This window comes from Vulpes vulpes, chromosome 13 (genome assembly GCF_048418805.1).
Source record: "Vulpes vulpes isolate BD-2025 chromosome 13, VulVul3, whole genome shotgun sequence".
Lineage (NCBI taxonomy): Eukaryota > Metazoa > Chordata > Mammalia > Carnivora > Canidae > Vulpes > Vulpes vulpes.
Genome location: NC_132792.1, coordinates 7,456,886 through 7,477,959, shown reverse-complemented (window position 1 = coordinate 7,477,959; position 21,074 = coordinate 7,456,886). Strand labels below are relative to the sequence as shown.

Sequence of the window (21,074 nt, the reverse complement as noted above, 5' to 3'; positions counted from 1 at the left end):
ACTTTGCACCTGCTGGTCCCTCCGCTTGTGCCCTTCCTCGCTGCCCTATTCCTGCTCGCCCTTCACTATTCCATTCCTCCCACAGCACCCTCCTGAGAAGCCCTCTCCAGTCCCAGCAGACATGGCCACCCCTCCTTTGTGCTCCTACAGGTTGGCTTCGTTTCCCCACTGTACCCCCCCTCACTGCCTGGCCAGCACCTAGTAAAGCACCTGGCACAAAGGGAGAGCTGATTAGAGGTGTGTTGAGGGACCCAGTGAACAAATGAAAGGGGCTGCATGAATGTGCGGCGCCATCCTTATAGCACTGGTCACACTGAGTCACGACTACCATGCTCACGAGGCCTGTTGGTTGCATCTCCTGCACCCTTGCTTCCTCCAAGCCTTGCACAAAGCCTGGCACAGGGTAGGGGTTCACTAAGCATCTGTCCATAGAATGCATGAAAGAGTCGAGGCGCATCTCTCCAACTACACTTGTCCGCCCCTGAGGGCACCCCTCTGCTTCCCCGCATGCGCACACACACAGAGAATTCGCCATCAGAAATAAGCTGCAGTCCTATCCCTCGTGGCGACAACGCAGGCCAAGGCAGCAAGGATTCAAGGGTCTCACATCAAGCCCAGGAATCCCTGGTGCCCCCTGCACCAGCCCCCACTGCCTTCTTCTCTGGGCGGAGGTCTAGGAGGCTTCCCACCAGCAGGTGGCGGCAACAGCAAGGGCCAGGCCCCGCTGACTGCCCAGAGCCGGTTCCTGGCTGCCCCAGCTCCCCCTAAGGAGCTCCCAGAAGGTGCTGGAAAGGAGGCTTCCTTCTGGGGAGCTTTAACTTGGAGACCCCAGGATAGATGGTGACCACGGGGTCCCTGCTGGGTTGGCTGGTTACAGCCCATCCCAGCTCAGCTCAAAGGGCCCAACCCCAAGAGCCCTGTGCTGAGCCCTGTGGGGGTGGAGGAGGACCCCCCCCTACACACACACACACACACACACACACACACACACACAAAGAAATGCAAGGGACAAGTCATGCTTTGGAGAACCTGCCATGTGCCCGGCCTGCTAGTGTGTCTGCACACGGAGCCCATCACCCTCCCCACAGCTTCTAGAGGGGAACATTATTGCAGCCCTATCACAGATGGGGATATTGAGGCCCAGCAAGGTTAGGAGGCTTGTCTAAGGCCACACAGAAGGAACACACCGCTGACTGTCTCAGGTCCCATGGTTTTTTTTTTTTGTTTTTTTTTTTCCGCTCAAATTCAATCCGAGCTGAGAGGAGAGGTTCCAGGATGGGAGGTCCTGAGTACCAAGTGACACCATACATAGCCCCTTGGAGTCGGCAATCCCCCTGCAGCCATTCCACTAGGAAACACTTACAGAGTCCCGGTGAGGGCTGGGGGCCGTGTGTCAGGCCCACAGGCAGAAGAAAGGCCTCCACAGTTCACAACGTAGAGGAGAGGGAGCCCCTCTAACACACCCTGGGGCAGGCATGGGAGGCTTCCTGGAGGACAGGGCTTTTTCTATTTCCTCTGCCAAGAATATATATATGCTGAGGGCCCGGGGACCAGTCAGAGACAGTCCATGGGTGCTCAGGAAACTCTGAGCCTTCTAGTGTCACAGAATGATGAGGAAAGTTCTCTCCACAGAGTCAGGAAGAGGCGTGCATGAGTGTGTGCATCGGGCTGGTTTTATTGATTAAGGGCCTAGGGTTTTGTTGCGTCGCATTGTATATCTGAGGAAAAGCGAGTAGGGCAAGAAGCTCATGCCCCAGGTGAACATGGGCCAGCACTGCCAACCTCCAGAGCTCTTGGGTCCCTGCCAGCAGGGCTTTGCCAAGCCATGTCACCCATGACCAATGGAAGGGACCACAGGCATGATTCCCTTGGCCGGCCCGGGTCTCTGACTCCAGCCTCGCAGAGAAGCCCCCAGTGAGGAGAGGGTAAGGCAGGAAGGAGGGGAGAGGCCCCCATGCTGTGGGCCAGATACTGTGTGCCCCCCGCACCCCCCCCCCCGCCGTCCTCATCCCCATGGGCTGCATTAGTTTCCCGAAGGTCTGATTGCCAAGTATGCAGAATGTGACCAGCACATGCCACGTGCTCTCGGGGCAGCAGCCAGGAGTATGTGCTCCGGGGCTGGGAGGGTTGGGGAGGTCTCTAAGGTGCAGCCTGAGTGGCCCTGCCCAGATGAAGGGACGCGGGAAGGACATTTTGGCCACAGAGAATCTCATGCCAGAGATCCTGCGGTAAGAAAGACGTGGGCACTGATGGAGCCCTGAAACCAAGCCCAGAGGTGACAAAAGCTTCAAATCAAGGTTTGCCTGTTTGATTTTCAAGGGCCTTTCATTTGTTAAATCAGTATTTACGGTGCATATCATGTGCCAGACTCATAACCGAGAGCCCAAGGACTCCAACCCCTCAACCTGGATCATGCCTCCTGGCTGCTGGTCCTCACTGCCAAGTGTGCAGGGGTGGACTCTACTCCCCTTGAGGCACAGGGATTCCTGCGCTGACTTTTCAGGGAGCTCCAGGGGCTCCCCCGGGATGCCCAGCCCCCTGCGTAATTTTTGCATTCTGATTTAAAATGTCTGTCTCTCCCATAAGCTGTGGGTTCTCCAAAATCAGAGAATTTTTAAACTCTTTGTCAAATGCCTAGAACCTGAGAGAGACTCTGAGCTAGGCCAGCCATCGTTTGTTGTGCAGCTAACAGAGGGCGAAGGTAACGGGTGTAGAAATGAGAGTTACGAGAGTCGTCGTGTCGAGGTCCTGACACATATTGTGTCATCCTGGACGTGTCCCTCTGCCTCCTTGGGTCTCAGCTTCCTCCTCAGACAAAAGGGAAGAAGAACCAGCATATGTCAGCATGTGTCATTCCAGGGATCAAATGCAGATCTCTGAGCTCCGCGGAGCAGGGCTTCTCAGGTTCGAGATGGAGGAGGTGGCTCCTCCTTGGGCCTTCGAGAAGCCCTGGCCCCACCTCTGCTGACCTTGGAATTCTGGAGTCGCGGTCGAGAAGCCCTGGACAGGATGCTCCCCAGCAGGGACCACACTGTGGATGAGTCAGTGGCTGGAAGCGGGCTGCACACTCCCTGTCCTCAGGCAATTCCATTTCTCCCGAGCAAAGAGCGAGGGTCCAGGATAGGGGTTCAGGGAGGCAGCCAGACGGGGTGGGAAGGTGACTGGCTCCCAGAGATACAGGTGGCTTGAAACTCATAAACTCACAGACACCCCAGAGCACCCTCCCATTCTGTCTACCTGTTCCTCCGTGCAGGGATGGCTCTTTAGGCCCAACTCCCCTTTACAGGGTTAGGGAGAGCCGGTGGCCGGGGGCTCTGAGGTTGTATACCTGCTGCCACCCCACCGCAGCCTTTCCTGGGGCTCAGAGGAGATATAATAAGAACAACAATGGCAATAATAATAATGATGATGATGATGATAGGTCAGCTGGCTAAAACCTGCTGCCAAATATGAATCACCTGGCTCTGCAAGCTCCCGAGGACCTGGAGTGAAGAGGGTGGCTCTCTGGGCCGTGGCGGAAAGGTGATGGGATACAAACCACACCTCGAAACATGACTCATCAGGAGACATTTGCTGCACAAACCTCAGCTCCCGCATCTGTGAAATGGGACCACCTCGGTGCCCTCCCCTGTTGTGGGATGTTCCAGGACGGAAGGAAACACACATGAGGCCTAGTGTGGCCAGGGTTCTGACAGAGAATCTGGGCCCCGCCACCTCCAGCAGGGGGACTGGGGAAATTGGCTTATCTTATCTGACCTCCTGGCTCCTTGGTCCTTTTTACTGAAGAGAAAGGAGATGTCCAGTTATCAAAAACATGATAGGAAAACAATTTCATGTCCACCTCTAACACCAGGAAGATGAGAAAGTGATTGCCAGCCCTCTTTGGGCTTTGAAACCCCTGCCTGGCAGCACTTTATCTCTGCTGTTCCCCCACAGGCCTTCTCTCCAGCCCCCACGGCCATGGCCTTCACCCCCGTGTCACTGGAGGATACGTCTTCACGCCCCCAATTCTGCAAGTGGCCATGTGAGTGCCCGCCGTCCCCACCCCGCTGCCCACTGGGGGTCAGCCTCATCACAGACGGTTGTGAATGCTGTAAAATGTGTGCTCAGCAGCTGGGGGACAACTGTACAGAGGCAGCCATCTGTGACCCCCACCGGGGCCTCTACTGCGATTACAGTGGGGACCGCCCGAGGTACGCAATAGGAGTGTGTGCACGTAAGTGAGACCCTCCCTACCTTCTGGCCAGCCCCCACACCTCCAGCTCCAGCCCTCACCCATAGCCCTTCCCCTGGCCGGTCTCCTGCCCCTCCCCTACTCCAGTCCATGATTACAGGTCAGAAGCTGAGAACTTCCCGAAGAGGGAGGGATACCTACATTCTTCTTGCCTCCAGAGCCTGGCTTCCTGCTCTCTTCTCCGTCCTGGAGGCATATCCATGGTTGACTGGGGAAAAAGGACTGGGGAAAGACCTAAGCACGGATTCATTCTAAGCGTGGATGCCTATGCCTTTCAGGGGCACCAAAACTCATCGAACTCCAGATATTTTAGTAATATTCTAAATTTAAATAAAATAGTTTTTTTTTAATCCAGTAACCTTAAAAGAATAAAATCAGCAGGCTACAATCATCCCTTCCTACACGCCCATGTTCCTTTAGTTACCACAGACACTTTTTTTTAGCCCTTTCTTCTGGTAGTTATCACTGTACAATATATGTCTTCTAATATAACTTGATTGGCTTAAAATATCAATTTTATCTATCAGTATTCCTATATGACAGCCGATGACCTAACTCCTCAATACCACTGGACACATCACCTAACTTGCAATATTATTTTCATAATTTTTTGTTATACAATAATCAGTACTTAAAATATTATGACTATGCAAATAATGTTACTGAAGCATCAGATAGTATATCTGAATTTTCTTTCTTATGAAGCTTTTTGTTTTTCCAAGGGTTCCAATTGCCTTTGCTTTTTCTTTACTCTTAGTCTTTATAATATCCTCATGCTTGCGGGGGACAACTATTGTTATCGTTTCTTTGCTCTTCAAGAGCCTTATCATGTCCTTTTTTTGTTCCCAGAGACTTCCTTTCAGGGGTTTTCTGATCTCGTGTTTCTATCTGGAATGGTAGTCACTTTGCTTGAATCGTCTAAGCATTTACCCAAAATACATGACCCAGCATGATAAAGAGAGGTAACGAGGCCTCATGACACAGTAGCCCAACTCCTGAAAAAGTACACAAAGCCTCATAAACCCAGCAACGCCTTTCTTCCCCTAGTGCTGAGACAAGACTTCTCCATAACTATGACTCCATATGCACCCAATGACATGTTCACACAGAGCATCGTCTCTTATCCTCAGCTGGCCTATTATGTCTCCTGAGGTGGGTGGTTGATGAGGGTTATGACCATAATTCCAAGTCAGACAATCCTACCTGTGTCTCACAGTTAATCATAAGCACTTTTCTGCTCTTTAATCATTGATTCATGCTTCAGCTTTCCTACCAAGTCTGTCTTTAGCTTTCCAAGTAACCACCCTTGACTCTGCCATCCATCTATTTTTTCCCTTTTATTCAGACTCACTATTAGCCCCACAAAAGAGTGTGCTCAAAGAGAACTTGCCTCACCACTGGCATAGAGTCCTCTGACGTGTTGGTGAAAAATGTTATCCTTAAACCCCACCCCAGACTCACTGAGGAAAATTCTCTAGAAGTGAAGGTGGGTATCTACACCTTTAACAAGCTTCCCAGGTGATTCTCACGCACACACCCAGGTTTGAGACTGACTGCATACATATATATGTAGTCATATAATCTCTCCCCATACCCAGGTGACGAAATCCGGCTGAGCCTTCCTACGCTAGAATCCCTTTGTTATATGAGACTGTCTCATCATTTCTTTCCCCTTTTACAGCTGTTCTTCAAGGCCATTAAAAAGGTAACTCAGTTCACTGTGATCATACTAGTCAATCTCTAAAGCTGTACTGACATCTTACTATGTGCTTGGCACCATGTCTTTATAGATATTCTCTCATGAACCCAGAGATTGTGCAGACCCTGAAACTACCTCTCCTGCCTGCCCTTCCCCACCAAAGGCCTGGGAAACCACCTTCCCAATCTATCTACACCCCTTATCTCTTTGTATCTTGGGTCCTGCTTTCACTCGCCCCAGCCTCTTAGCTTCCCCTCACTATGAGCCCTTGTGTATTCCCTTTCCTTTTTTTTTTTTTTTAAGATTTTATTTATTTATTCATGAGAGACACAGAAGGAGAGAGAGGCAGAGACACAGGCAGAGGGAGAAGCAGGCTCCATGCAGAGAAGGTCTCCAGGATCCCAGGTCTCCAGGATCAGGCCCTAGGCTGAAGGTGGCACTAAACCGCTGAGCCACTCAGGCTGCTCCCTTTCCTTTTATCTGGAAAGAAATCTGGTCCACAGACATTAATAGGTATTACACTTGCCGATGGTTCCCTGGTCCCATAGATTTGCAGACCCTGGAATAAACGAAGTTAAGCAAGTATATAGAACTTCTGCGAGATTTTATATTTTCACGTCCACCGTAAAATTCCAAAATGGGAGATATCACAAGAAGCTCTTATTTTTGAGACTTATTTGCACAGGGAATTGTTTTGTTCAGGCAGATTTTTACCACTCAACCACCCCACCACACATGTGCACTCTCACAGATACACACATCGCATGCATATGTGAGTACACACATACACACAAACATACAACTCACTGGTATCCTACCAAACATCTTCCTAGAAATGCTGCCAGGGTATCTGGGTTCACGAGACCCTAAGGCAAGAAAGAGGAGAGGCTAGGGTCTGATGGCCACAGAGAGGAAGGCACCTTGGGTCCAGCAGGGGAAAGGGAAAGAAGAGACCCTCTTTAGACAGTCTTGTGGCAAATGGTCAACTCAACTGCTGGATATTCCCTCAAGAAAGGTTAAACCTGTCCTTGAAGATGGGTATGTAATGAGGCCAAGACAAGACAGGTCATAAAAATGAGCAGCCACAACCCTGGCACATGTAACTCAGGGAAAGGTGGAACTATGGCAAATTAGTGGATGCAGGCTTTGGCTACCAGAGGTCCTGGGCACCAGCCACCATGGCCAAGCAGAAAAGTGAGCTTGGTCTTGTCCATTCTGCTCAGTTTTCAAGAGAATCTAAAATTCCAGATTTGAGTATGATTTGTAAATGTTGGCAACATGTTCCAAGAATGTATTTCAAAACATTCTGTGGGCCAAGCTAAATACTTCTATGGGCAGAGAGTGACCTCTGAATTACACTCTTTGGCTATTTTGGTTGTACAAACATTACTCTGCATTTAATACAGCTGGGCCAGGCCTGGGAGCAGTGTGGTTTGCTGGAAGGATCGTGCAATTTACAGGCAGACAAACCTGGGTTTTGAATGCTGGCTCTGCCATTTGCTGGCTACGTGACCTTGGGCACATCACTTAAGGAGCTTGATCAAACCAACCCCAAGCAGTTGTAGAGAATAAACAAGGGACCACATTAACGACTCTAATGTGACCGGCTGTTCTGGGTCATTGTTTTCTTGCTTTGTTTTAACTTTCCCTTGTAGAAATTATCTCAGCTTTGTCCACGGTCATCCTCAGAGGAGGAGGCCAATCTCCTGCCAGGCTCAGACTCCCCAGTGTGAAGAGGGAGGGAGTAGACAGGTCATGTATGGTCTTTGGCACTAGACAATCTAAGTTCGAATCCCAGTCCCATAACTAACTAATAGGGTGGCCTTGGGCAAGCTACTTAACCTTTTAAGTGTCAGTTTTGTCATCAAGGAAAATGTGGCAAATAATACCTACTTCTTTGGGTGGTTGGGATGCCAAGAACATGATGTGGGAGCCTAATACAGATGAGAGCTTACCTCCCATCCATCCAACCATCCATCCATCCATCCATCCATCCATCCATCCATCCTACAATGCAACAGTTGGACTATTAGAAGGCTATGATCCACTGTCATAGCTTCTACACAGCTGATAGTCCATTGGGAGGTGAGTGAGGCAAGTGAGGATCTGGATGGTGGACCTGAGGAGTTGAGTTCCTACAGATCCTTCAGTAAGAGGAAGTTTGAGATTAGACTGGAGATGGTGAACTTCACCAGGAGCCGGTCCTTCCATTCGTTGGAAAGTGAATGAGGAAGGGATGTTAGACTCTGCTGCAGGCCCAGCCATCGTGCATATCATATGCCCGACTCTCGCTCTAGCCTGTGGTGGCCAGGCTGCTCAGAGCCACTAGCACCACCACCATTCCCCCCACCTGCCCCAAACTCCCAGGAAACTGGGAGTAGGTTTCAGAAGCAGTGGTTGCCACTGCTGCAAACTATATTCACCTGGGGAACTTTAAAAAATATCAAAGGCCAAAAAAAATAATAGTAACAAAAATACCAAGTCCTGGGTCCAGTCCCATATTCTGGGGCACAGTGCAGGCACCAGGATTTTTGAAACCTCCCCACGTAGTGCCACTGTGCCCAAGAGCTCCCAGGCACCCAGTACCACCTTGTCCATCCAAAGTTCCCCCACACAGGGGCAGAGAGGCACCAGGCTTCAGCACACTCTCATCTCCTCCTCCATCAGCATGCACACGCACACACATGCACGCACACGTGCTCACACCTTCCCAGAGCAAGGGCGCGGTCAGGGGGTGACTCACGACAAAAGGATGAGTGATTCACCCAGTGCTTCCTCTGCTTTGTTTTGTTTTGGTTTGGTTTGTTTTTCTCCAATTTCCCCTCCTTTACTGGTGTCTGGTGGAAGGAAATGGGCTGTGGAGTGAGATCCCCCGGGAGCGAGGTGCAGATCTATCATTCACCAGCTGGGTGACCTTGAGCTAATGAATCACTCGACCTCCCTTGCTGCCAAATGGGGAAAATAAAACTCTCCTCGTGAAGTCACTGGGAGAACTGAATGAGATAACATATCAGATGGTGCCTGGCACAAGATCAGATGGCCAGTGAGCGGTAGCGCCTTTCCTTTCTGCGCCTCCTCCCTGCACGATCACCTCCCAGGAAAAACAGCGGTCACGCCAACATTCCCAGAGGCTGAGACTCTGCGTCCAGCTATGTCGCCTTCGGCACGTGACTTAACTTCGCTGAGACTCAGTTTTGCTGTATTTGAAAATGGGATGGTGTTTCCCTATAGGATGAAATCAGCAATGCATGGATGTCTGGCACGCAGCAGGTCAGGTGACCAAAAACAGTGACAGCGCTTAGAGAGCCCTCACTTCTGCTAGATACTGGGATTATTATTACTATCAATGCTGGCAAATCCAGGAGAGACGCTGGAGCTATCAGCAGACTGTGGATTCCGAACTAGCCCTCCTTGGGTGGGCACCCTTGCTGCCTGGGAGCTCTCTGCCTATGCTTCCAGACAGTCCTCAAGGCAGGACATGGCACCCAGGGGCCAGCTCTGGTCAGGCCCAGCAGCCTCAGATCCCTCCTGTGACTCCCTGATCTCATGTCTGATGAAGACCTCTTGAGGCCACTCACCCCAAAACCAGTTCCCTTGAGGACAGAGCAGCCATCTCTTCCCTGCCAGGGCTCAGGTCATAGAACGAAGAGTCGCTCCTGACTCCTCTCCTCTGCTCCCCACGTCCCATCAGGCAGCCGATCTTTCCAAACATACCCAGAAGCTGAGCCCTCCTCAGGGTTCCTGGGCCCTCCAGGCTCCAAGCATGGCCACCTCTCGCCTGCATCAGGGGGTGGCCTCCTGACACTGTCTTACCCCCTGTTCTGTGCAGCACGTCATATGCTCTAGGGAAGCATGATTCCTATAGTTGAATCAACAGTTACTTGTTGAGCCCACACTGTGGGTCTAGGTGCCAACAGCTTTGCGCCTTCCTCTGAGCCACCAAGGAAGCCCTCTCTCACCTCATCTCCCATCGCCCCCCAACCTCCCAGGCCTGCTCCCACCTGGGCCTTTACACCCACAGCCCCTCTGCCTGGAAGATCCCCCTCCCCACTGCCCAACACCAGTGCTAGCTAACCTCCTCACCTCCTTCCACCTTGGCTGAAGTGGCATCAGCTGGGTGAGGTGCCCGCCTTAATCACCAACTGCCCCCCCTCCCGGCAGCCCCTCCTCTTTGTGGTTCTCCTTGGCACTGGTATCCTTCACCGCTCTATGATCTGTTCATCTTTCCTCTGCTCCCCGCCCCCCACAATGGAAACTCCATGAGGGCATAGTTTTGTCTATCTTGTCCACCACTGAATCTCCAGTGCCTAGAACCTTCCATAAATATATGTACCGAATGAATGGAATCTTTGTTCCTAAGTATTCGGATTGCTTTTATGCTGCGCTTCTCAGAACCATGGCCCTGGGGGTATCTGTCAGTACTGAGCTCTGTGCCATGTGCCGGGGGTAGGACAAGACTAGTGGCTTGAACACGCTTTATCTTCTCACCCCTGCCAGTCTCTGGGCCTGGGGGTCACTTGATGGGTGGTGGCTGAGCTCTACCCCACACTCCCACACTGCCCACGCTCAAGTGTCCCCACACTCCCAGAGGCTGGCTGGGCCCTGCTTGGTCCTGCCTGCACCCCTGTCCCCCACGGTGGGTGCTCCCAGGGTCTGGGCCAGGTCCAGAGGCGGGAGGTGTCCCTGCATGGGCACCATGTCCCTGGGCCTGACCCGAGCGGCGCGTGTGTTTGCAGAGGTGGTCGGCGTGGGCTGCGTCCTGGACGGGGTGCGCTACACCAATGGCCAGTCCTTCCAGCCCAACTGCAAGTACAACTGCACGTGTGTGGACGGTGCGGTGGGCTGCACACCCCTGTGCCTGCGTGTGCGCCCTCCGCGCCTCTGGTGCCATCGCCCCCGGCGAGTGAGCATCCCTGGCCGCTGCTGCCAACAGTGGGTGTGTGACCACGATGCCAGGAGGCCACGCAAGACAGCACAGCGCCATACTGGTGCTCTCGGTGGGTGTGGGGGATGGGGTGGAGAGGGGGGAGGGCAGGGCCTTGACCCTCTGTGATTGCCTCATACGATGAGTCCCAGCCCCCAGACCACCACCAACTAGCTGGTGACCTCAGCAAAGCTACCTGCCCTAAGGGACCCTATTTCTCCATCTACTCCAACTGTTCTATGAGGTCTTCCCAACATAAAATGAGGAAAAGCTTTATAAAGAACAAAGCCAGATACATGGGATTCATTGTTATCCTACTTAAGGGATTAGGCAGTGGGGGAGGGGTGGGGAGATGCGGGAAGGGTGAATGTGCAGGTCGCAGAGGATGGGAAGCAAGGTGCAAGGTGGGAGAGGAAGTAGGTGCTTTCCTCCTTACTATGGAGGATAGGTGGACAGGTGAGGCTATAGCCAGGTAAACCAGGCCCTGGAAAGGGAGGACAGGGACAGGCCCATTTGTTTTTTACCACCGCTTACTGGAGTAGCCCAATGCCAGCCACTTAGGAGATACCAAATCAGTGCTCGTCATATCGATGGATAGGCAGATGGATGGATGGATGGATGGATGGATGGATGGATGGATGGGCAGGTGAATGGATGGGCAAATAGATGGATGAGTGGATAGGGATGGGCAGATGAATGGATGGATGGATGAATGGATGGATGATGGATGGGCAGATGAATGGTTGGTGGATGGATGGATGGATGGATGGATGGATGGATGGATGGATGGGCAAATGGATGGATAAGCGGATGGATGGATGGACGGGTGGGTGGGTGGTTGGGTCGATAAGGATCTGATCTAGGGAAGTGGCAGTGGAGGTGGCAAGGAAGGGACAGATGCTAGAGGCACTGGATGAGGAGTAAAACTGAGGTCATAGCATTAATCCACTGCATAGAGTAAAGGAGAGAAAGGGGTAGACAGTGATTCCCAGGGCTCATCATGACCTGGGAGAGAAAACAAGAGGAGCACAAGCTGGGGGTGAAGGACATCTGCATTGTTTGAAACAGGTTGAGTTTGAGGTCAGGGGCCCAGCTCTGGCATCACTCAGAGGAGCATCCAATGGGGCAGCATTGGAGGGGGAGGTGGGGCAGAGAGAAGTCTGGAAGTCATGCACCTGGGGCTGCTCATGGTGAGTAGGATGGCCCAGAGATGATAGGTAGAGTGCAACAGAGTTCCGGGAGGGCTAACATTTGAGGGGTAACAGAGACAGAAGGTGGGGAATGGAAGAGGAAAACCAGGAGCAATGAGGATAGTTCTAGAGGGAAAGTGGACATGAAGGAGTAAAGAGATAGCAATGGAGTTTGGGAGTTCTAAGGGTACTGGTAATTTTTTTTTAATTGTAAGTGTGTGAGATTGCTCGGGGAGACCCTGTGGAGCAGTGTTTCTCAGCCTTGGTACAGGCAACATCTCAAATCAGAGAGGACTCTGTGGGGAGGGCTGCCCTGTGCATCGTGGGGTGTTTAGTGGCACCCCTGGCCTTTACCTACTTAGATGCCAGTGGCACCTGCCCTCCAAGTAGTAACAACCCAAAATACCCCCAGACGTTGCCATTTGTACCCTGGGGGAACAAAATCACCGGGAGCCACAAGTGTGGCCCTGGAGACACCACCATTTAAGGTGAGGGAGAGAAAAAAGCTGAGAAAGATGAATCCAAGAGGCAGGATGGCAGCAGGAGAAAGAGGTTGTGCAGAAGCCAAGTGAAGAAGTGTTTCAGGAAAGGAGGGGGTGCAAGGAGACCTGCCCCCAGGCTCTGTGTCCGCAGTGGGTCTGCCCAGGCCAGGGAGGAGGGTGGTCCTGCCCCTCCCCACAGTTCAGGGGTGCACAGCATCTCCGGAGGCACTTGGGTGGCCCCCAGGGGCTGAGCCGGCCCCATGAAGAAGCAATCCCGTGTCCACGGAGGGGGTGGCAAGGAAAGCTCTGTCCCCAAGGCAGCAGGTCCACCACACCCCCCAACTGGCAAAGCCACTCGAGGGTCACGGGGGATGGGGCAGTGGCTGTCCTCAGATTGTACTTGGCCCAGTGACCCCATTCTGACCCAGTACAAGCAGAGCCCCCACCTGCGAGTGGGCGACCCAGAAACCAAAGCCCTTTTATCCTCCTAGGCAAATCCCTCCCTCCTCCACGCTCACACCCCTCCCCCCAGCTCATCCCAGCCCCACTCTCCTCTGCCCTGTTTTCTCCTGTCTCTCAGAGCTCCCCTCTCCCACCCACGCATTTCGGCCTTCATCCACCCCTGTTCCCTGCACACCTGCTAACTTGGGGGCGCAGGCGATCCAGCGCTGACCCATCCCCTTCCGTCCTCCTTTGGATTCTATTAGGCGTCTCTTCTTTCCTACTTTACTCTTTCCTCCTCTCTGCCCCTCCCCCATTACTTCCCTCCCCCCCTTCCTTCTCCCCTGCCCCACCATCTGTTTCTCCTCCTCTCCCCCTCTTCCTTTCTCTGTCTCCCGGGTGCGCCTGCGGGCCTGCCTGCCTGCGTGCATGTGTGCATGTGTGTCAGGGTAGGCCTGGCGTCCTGTTCGGATCCTTCCCTTAGCTGTCTTGTGCCATCTTTCTGTGGGATCTGTCCCTTGTCTTACTGGCTTTTTACCTGCCTCTGTCTGTAGCTCCATCCATGTTTTCATTACTCAGAGAATACTTGAGCACTCACCACATTCTAGAAGCTGGGACGGTATAGTAATAGAACCATCCAAGACTTGGTGCTTAGTTGACAGTCAAGAAACTATGCAAGGCCCGAGAACTTACTAAGCACCAGGGATGGCTTGTGGCTTTCATGTGCATGAACCCATCTCTTCCGTCCACAGCCCTCAGAGGGAGATGCTCTTGCCAACCCCCCTTGCAGGTGGGAAGACTGAGGCATGGAGCTGGGGGCTATTGGAAGTTGCCCAGCTACTAGATGGTGGTGCTCAGAGTTGAACCAGGCAACATGACCCTAAAGCCTGTGTGTGTCCTTAACCATCAAGTCCTCAGCATCACCCAGGTTAGGTATCAGGTACTAGAGTATAGACACTCCCTCGGATTTTCTCCAAATAAACTTGAGCTCTACAGGGGCAGGGACAGTACCTTCCCCTCTTCAAATCCCAGCACCTTTGCAGATGCCTGTTATATACTCAATAAACAGGTCCTTTCATTGTCACACCAGCCGTGGAAGACAGATGTTTCGTTCCAGCGAGGACACTGAGGCCCAGGAGGGAGTTATCTGGAACCATACAGCTTATAGGTGGTCGAGCAGGATTTGCACTCAGGTCCACCTGTCTGTAAAGATGGTCTCTCCTCTGGAGAAGTAGAGGCCTCCTCTCCCTGGGGAACCCATGCTGCTTAGAAGCTAACCCGCCCTTTTGGGGATGGGGACAGCCCACCTGCCTCCTCTTGGGGCTTCAGGATCCCTGACCCTGTGTGTGCTGAAGGTGGGGAAGAGAGTGGCTGACAGTGGCTGGAAACTCACGGGGAGTCTGGTCCCTATCCACAGCGGCCACCGGTGAGGTGGAGCCCTGGCACAGGAACTGCATAGCCTACACGAGCCCCTGGAGCCCCTGCTCTACCACTTGTGGCCTGGGGGTCTCTACGCGTATCTCCAACGCCAACAGCCGGTGCTGGCCTGAACAAGAGAGCCGCCTCTGCAACCTGCGGCCCTGTGACGTGGACATCCGTCTACACATCAAGGTCAGTCTGCCTTCCGGGGTGGGGTAGGCATGTTGGACTTACCGACGGACAGGCCCAGCTTGAAACCTGGTCCCTGAATGTCCCCGTTGGGGCCATTTGTAAAATGGGACGAAGCACTCTCCTGTGGTGATGCTGAGGGACCCCCCCACCGACTGTCACCCCTGTCTGCTCCTGTCCCCATCCACACCCACAGGTACAGAGGTCACAGATGCACTGGCCAGTCGGGGAGCTCTAAATAGGGCTCAGGACAGCTGGCGTCAAATGCCCGACTGCCGCTAACTGCACAAGACAGTGGCCAATCTCCACATCTCTGAGCCCCAGGCCCCCCATCAGTAAAATGTGGGCTGGGTCTCAGACATCTCCTCCAGCTTCGGGGAGTCCAAGGCCATAAAACAGAGGATCCAGCATATCGTAGTCAAAAATGGGTCCGAGTTGCCTGTCTCAAGGCCCCCTTGCTTCTGTCTCGGCACCGGTCATATGCTTTGCACAGAAAAGAAAAGACAAACTCAGTGCTGACTCCATTTTTGGAGCACTGATGGTTTCTTGGGGTTGCTGAGGAGAGGGGTGCCTGGTAGACAAGACATCTCAGCTTCCCACGAGTCCTCCTCGCTTGCTGTCCCCTGCCCCTTCTCCGAGTATCTCTGTCCCAACCAACTGGATCCTTCCACCTCCTCCTTCTCCTTCTTCCCTTCTCTCTTCGGCTCCCTCTCTGATCAGTGACCTCTGCTGTGCTGGCCCTCTTGGTGCTTGGTGCAGATGTGAGAGCGTGAATGGAAAAGTCCCCAGCAGCGGGAGAAATAGGAGCATAAGGGTCCTAAGCCGGGTGAATGCCCGGGACACCCGAGGTAGATGTGGGTCTACCTCAAAGCCAACTCAAGTCCTGGCTGTTGGCCTATGCTTCCCACTCCAATGTTGGGTTTGTTTTCATGAACCTGAGCTGGCTCCTCAAACTGTTTGAGCCTCGGGCCCCATGTAGCCTGGATCTGCTCTACCCCCAGTGCTGGTGGCACCGGTACATAGTAGAGCCATTTGAGCAATGGGTTTAGTGAGTGCCTACTGTGTACCAGGCACAGAAAGACTGTAGAGTTGCAGAAAGGGCCTTGCTCTTGACGGGCCTGTATCCTCCTGGAGAGACAGTGCTAGCTCTTCAGAATGCACTCTGATTGAACAAGTTGCATGAGGAGGGTGAGTGTGAGAGGTTTTGGGGTGAGGGGAGGTGGAGAAGGAGGAGCAGGTTAGGGAAGGCACATCTCCCAATCATGGAGCCCCGTCATGGCTGTGCCACTCACTAGCTGGGTGGACTGGAGAAGCCACCCAGGCATCTGTGTTGGTAAGACTGGGACAGAGGCCCGGGCATTGTCAAGGCAGAAAATGTAGGCAAGAGGACGTTGCGGGGTGCGAGGAACCACCTAGGCAGGGCAGTGCCCTGTGAGGTCCGCAATTACTCCTCCGTAGTGTGGCTGGGGGGCACCGCGTTTGGGGAGCTCCCTCCGAGCTTGAATATGCCGCGGCCCTGAAGGAAAGTTGGGGTGGTCTCGCATGGTGAGTGCAAAGGGAGAATTGAGGGCTTGGAGGGAGGGGAGGTGGCTGTTCACCCTCTGAGCATCCCAACTGAAACCTCCTCTCCTGCAGGAAGGGAAGAAGTGTTTGGCCGTGTACCAGCCAGAGGCACCCACGAACTTCACCCTCGCCGGCTGCAGCAGCACGCGCTCCTACCGGCCGAAGTACTGCGGGGTCTGCACGGATGACAGGTGCTGCATCCCCTACAAGTCCAAGACCATCGATGTCTCCTTCCAGTGTCCCGATGGGCCCGGCTTCTCCCGCCAGATCCTGTGGATTAATGCTTGCTTTTGCAACCTGAGTTGTAGGAATCCCAACGATATCTTCGCTGACCTAGAATCCTACCCTGACTTCTCAGAAATTGCCGATTAGGCAGGCACAAAACACAGGGCGTGGGGCCTGGCCCAGCGTTTGCAAAGCAGCCAGTCCTCCAAGGCCCACCGCTGAGCCTTCTCTGTCCACTTTCCACCGACTTCTAACCATTCTGATCCAGATCCTTGGCCCCCTGTCCTGTCTCCAACCCCCCCCGAATGACTCATTACGGTGCTGCTGGGGCCCAGACTATGAGGCCCCACCTTAGCAGCATTCTGCATATGCTCCGGAGAAAGTGCCTGTCTCCAGCTGCTCTGGACAAAACCCACGCCTGTCCAAGTCACTGGAAATCCTGCTGGATGTCGCCCGAGTCCCGAGGAGCAGAATCAGCTAGGCCTTTAGTATCACTCATTCGCGTTCTAGATGCCAAACCACAAGACTCTTTGGCTCCATTCGGAAGGACATATGGGATCTAGGATACTGGAACAGTCTGGGCCGTGCCAAGGGGCACGCTAATCGACAGTTCTGACCACAGCACACCCAAGCATCTCTGATTCCAAGGATCTGTGCACCCTAAGGTCACCAAATATTTGCCAAGTGAGGTGAATGGTTGCCTGGTTTTGATTTTTGGTAGAAAATTGTGTTCATTAGCCCAGGCTTCGTGGTTCATCCCTGCACTATAAAGGGTACAAATTGGGTTCGTTCCGCTCACAAATGCAATTTGATAACTTTCATTCTTATTCATGGGAAAAGCTTCCCGTCAATACTCCAGGGTCAGAGCAGGGTCAGCCAAATTTCAGAAGAAGTGAGGGACCATAGCATGGGTCTGCTGGGGCCAACAGGACACCCAGCCACTGGCCGGCTCTGCCGCTCATCCAGATCCTTCCCCTGCTTGGGGGTTCATGGGAGTTGGTGAAGACCCTAGGATGGTCCCTCTGACCCCGGAGCATGGCATCCAGGGACATTCCTCTGCTCTTGCAGAGCCTTTGGAGACCCAGCTGTTGTCCGGGCCAGACCCACTTGAAATAACGAACCAGGTTGCAGGCTGTATGTGTGTCAAACCAAGAAGTGGATCCACTCGGCATCACCCTGGGACAGCAGGGTAGGGTCACATCCCAGGCCCAGGACACCTCAGACCCTTTCTACAGACTTCGGGTCTGTCGACCCAGTCGACCCAGTTCTGGTGTGAAGACAGAGGCTCACCAGTTGTTTAGAAACAGAAACATATTTAACAGGGATTAAAAGACAAAAGGGGTTGGAGCCTAAAAGGAACAGAAAGTTGTGATGAGTGGAAATGAGGCTATTATTTATCTTATTAGTAGCATATAAATATTTACTGTTGTAATTCTTTTATTTAGTACCTTTTGTGTACCAGACATCGTTCTCAGTGCTTTACACGCATTAGCTCGTGGAGAAACGTTGCAATCATGTTGAAAAGCACCTGTTATTACTTCTGTTCTTACAAATGTGCGATGGAAGCTCAGAGCAGTATGGAGCCTTGACCAAAGCCACTCGGCTGGTGACCGGGCAGGTGCGGATTCTAACCCAAGTCGGGCTGACTTTCTAACCCACTGTACAGTCCCTACTCTTAGAGCTTCCAAACGTGTCAAGCAGGAAAATAATGTCGCACAACTGACTTCCCACTCTTGTTTGTCACTCTTTTTACTGTGTCTCTGGCTCCTTTCCCAAGAGAAGAGGATCTGACTTTCAGATAATTTAGGTGCCCCAGCACCCCGAAATATATGGGTTAGACAAAAACCCACGAATCTCCTGTGGATCCTCCCCTCCCTCAAATCAGAAGCAGCTCTCATCGTGCATTTAAAAGATGATTTTTGTCTACCCAACGCTGCAGATGAGGGATGCGTGGGCTCTTCCTGGGGGAATTCTGTGTGGTGTGCAAAGGGATTCTAGAATAGGACAAGAGGATTGGAAATGTGCCCTCCTGACTATATCCTCCCACGTGTCTGGTCCAGAACAAGGCATACAGTGGTGCTCAACATGCGTTTGATGAATAAAAGAAGCTGTGTTTGGTTTCCTACTTTTACTCAGAGGCGCTCTTCTTCCAAAGATAGGTGCCAATCTAATTCTCATCAGCCAAGTCTTATTTTAAGTGCCTTAGGGAACGAGACATTTAATATTTAAAGAAATGTATATTTTCATTGAAAAAAGAAATTCCTGTGTATAGAGCATTCAGCCCAAGAATAGGCTCTCCTATAAGCCCATGTGTGGATCTATGTTAGATTTCCTAGAAGTGAAATTACCTGAAGTCTATAAATGACGAGGACCAGATGACAGCTAACTGCATTTGATATTCAGCAGAAACCCAGGAGCTCCTGGGTTCTTACTGAGTTTGCATCCCAATTTGGAAGCATAGCTTCCAAGATCCTAGGAAGCCGGGTGGGAGGAATCTGGGATTACCCTGGGAGTGACTGGCCCGGGGTGGTCCCAGTTGGTATTCGTTTTGAGAAAGGGACCTGTCCTTTGCAGGGGAAGTCTTAGCTCCATGTTTTGAAGTCAAGGGGCAGGAGGTTTGGGACCAATGTAAGGAAGATCTTTCTAGCAGCCACAATCGCTCTGCAGTGGTGTGACTCTACTTCTGTAAAAGTTAAGAATAATAATCACAAGGCAAAAATGTCCCTTTATTACTTCTTTAAAAGATTTTACTTATTTACTCATGAGAGACACACAGAGAGAGAGGCAGAGACACAGGCAGAGGGAGAAGCAGGGTCCTCACAGGGAGCCCAATATGGGACTCCATCCCAGGACCCCGGGACCACGCCTTGAGCCAAAGGCAGACACTTAACCTGCTGAGCCACCCAGGCGTCCCAAAAATGTCCCTTTATTGATTGGTGTCATCCTGTTTGCTAACTTTTAAACCATCTTATTAATTATCACGACAACTGTGAATAAGCCTCTCATCCCCATTTCGTATGTGGAAAGCTTTGAGATTCGAAGAGGCTCAGAAATGAGCCCAAACAAGTCGGAGCCCAAATCCCAGCTTACTTCACTGGGCCTTGTTCTTGGGGAGGCCTCCAGGCAGAGCCTGAATGACCCCCAACAGAGTGTCTCCTTGGCAGAGGCACCGAGTAGATGAGATCGATGGTCTCTCCAGGCCTCTGTAACTCCATGTTCCCAGACGAGGGAAAGATATGCCAAAGATTTGTTAACCTTTGGTGAAGAAATTCACGTTAGTGCTGAGAGTGAAATTTCTCTGGCGGGCTTAGATGGGGAGAGAGAGGAAACCCGCATTCACCAAACCACTGCTTCTTGTTGCACCTTTACCCTCAGCATTTTGGCAGCATCACTGAGTGCCAGGCCAGAGCTAGGTGCTTCACTGCTGTGCCTTATTTATTCCTCATAGCAAGCCTGTGAGATATGGCATTATAATCCTTTCCCCGTTTTAGAGATAAGACCCTGGGGCTTGGTGAGGTTATTTGCTCAGTGTCTTACCAGCTAGTGAACTGCAGACCAGGATTGCAAACCAGGGTCAGTCTTACGCCTGAGCCATCTTTCCTGACCCTAAGCCCAGTCAACATGCCCCCCTCAATCAAAAGGTACAAGAGATGCTTTATTGACAACAAAACAATAACAATAACAATAAACTAACTGCAACGTTAATTTCAAAGTGACTCAGAGAGTGAGCAAAGAAGGCACATTTGAATGACATGATTGACATAATTTCATTAACATTGTACTGTGTTAGAGATAATGGGGAAGCAATGTAGCCTCTGACTATTATATCGAATTAGGTCACTGATTTTTAAAAGACTTATCTTGATCCAAAGTAACTGCAATAAGCCTGCACAGCTGGGACTCATGAATGGTCGGAATGGTCAACTGTGTATCTCTGCACATATACGTATATGTGTGTGTGTGTGTGTGTGTGTGTGTGTCTATATCTACTTTCAGACTGTGACTTCCTATTTAAGTATTCCTACCGCCATTTTTGCAAGTGACTAAAAAAATACAAAAGAAGGAATGTCTTGGAATTTCCCAATAGAGGGAAAAGAGCACTTGGGCAATCTGTCGTGTTTTACAACATCCCTCATTTTTCTCATGATTTGTGTAGTGTGGACCATGTTTGTTCAATGTGAAGGATTTTCATTGCTCAAATTCCCTGTTTATGCTTTTCTCCTTCAAGCAATAAATCATCAGCAAAATCACTCCCTGGATTTGGTGGATTTTCTCGCACATTCAGTCATGATGCGCGATGATGGGGCGTTGAGTACGTACAATCAATGTGCAGATGGTGGAAAGTAGGCCCTAGATATTTTACGTACGGTAATAAAAATAGCTAGAAGTGTGGAGATGAGCTCAGAAGTATGAATTCTGGGATTCACAGAAGATCAGCACTACAAGTGGGTCCAGGCTGGGAGACACCGCCCATAAATATAAAATGGAGACTTTAGCATTCATGCTAAAGTTTGTTGGTTCATTCACTCACTGATTCAATGCCTTCCTCCGTCTCCAGCTAGACTGTGGATACCTTGAGGTCAGGGAATATGACTGCATGCCCTGGGCCCAGCAGAGTGCGTGGCACGTGTCAGGGGCTGGATAAGCATCCGGCGATGGATAGGGTGGATATCTATTACCAGCTCCCTTAGGAATCAGTGGGAATAGA

At 51.8% G+C, this 21,074-nt stretch overlaps 1 protein-coding gene across 1 annotated transcript in view; it reads left to right on the top strand.

The window, feature by feature from the left end:
- Nucleotides 1–20,616, top strand: part of CCN4 (cellular communication network factor 4) — a 38,241-nt gene extending 17,625 nt beyond the window's left edge. The window contains exons 2-5 of the mRNA XM_025993477.2: nucleotides 3,937–4,216; nucleotides 10,670–10,930; nucleotides 14,388–14,581; nucleotides 16,214–20,616. Coding sequence (XP_025849262.2) covers nucleotides 3,937–4,216; nucleotides 10,670–10,930; nucleotides 14,388–14,581; nucleotides 16,214–16,513 — 1,035 coding nt within the window. The 3' untranslated portion in view covers nucleotides 16,514–20,616. The remainder of the gene's footprint in view (nucleotides 1–3,936; nucleotides 4,217–10,669; nucleotides 10,931–14,387; nucleotides 14,582–16,213) is intronic.
- The last annotated feature ends 458 nt before the right edge of the window (nucleotides 20,617–21,074 follow it).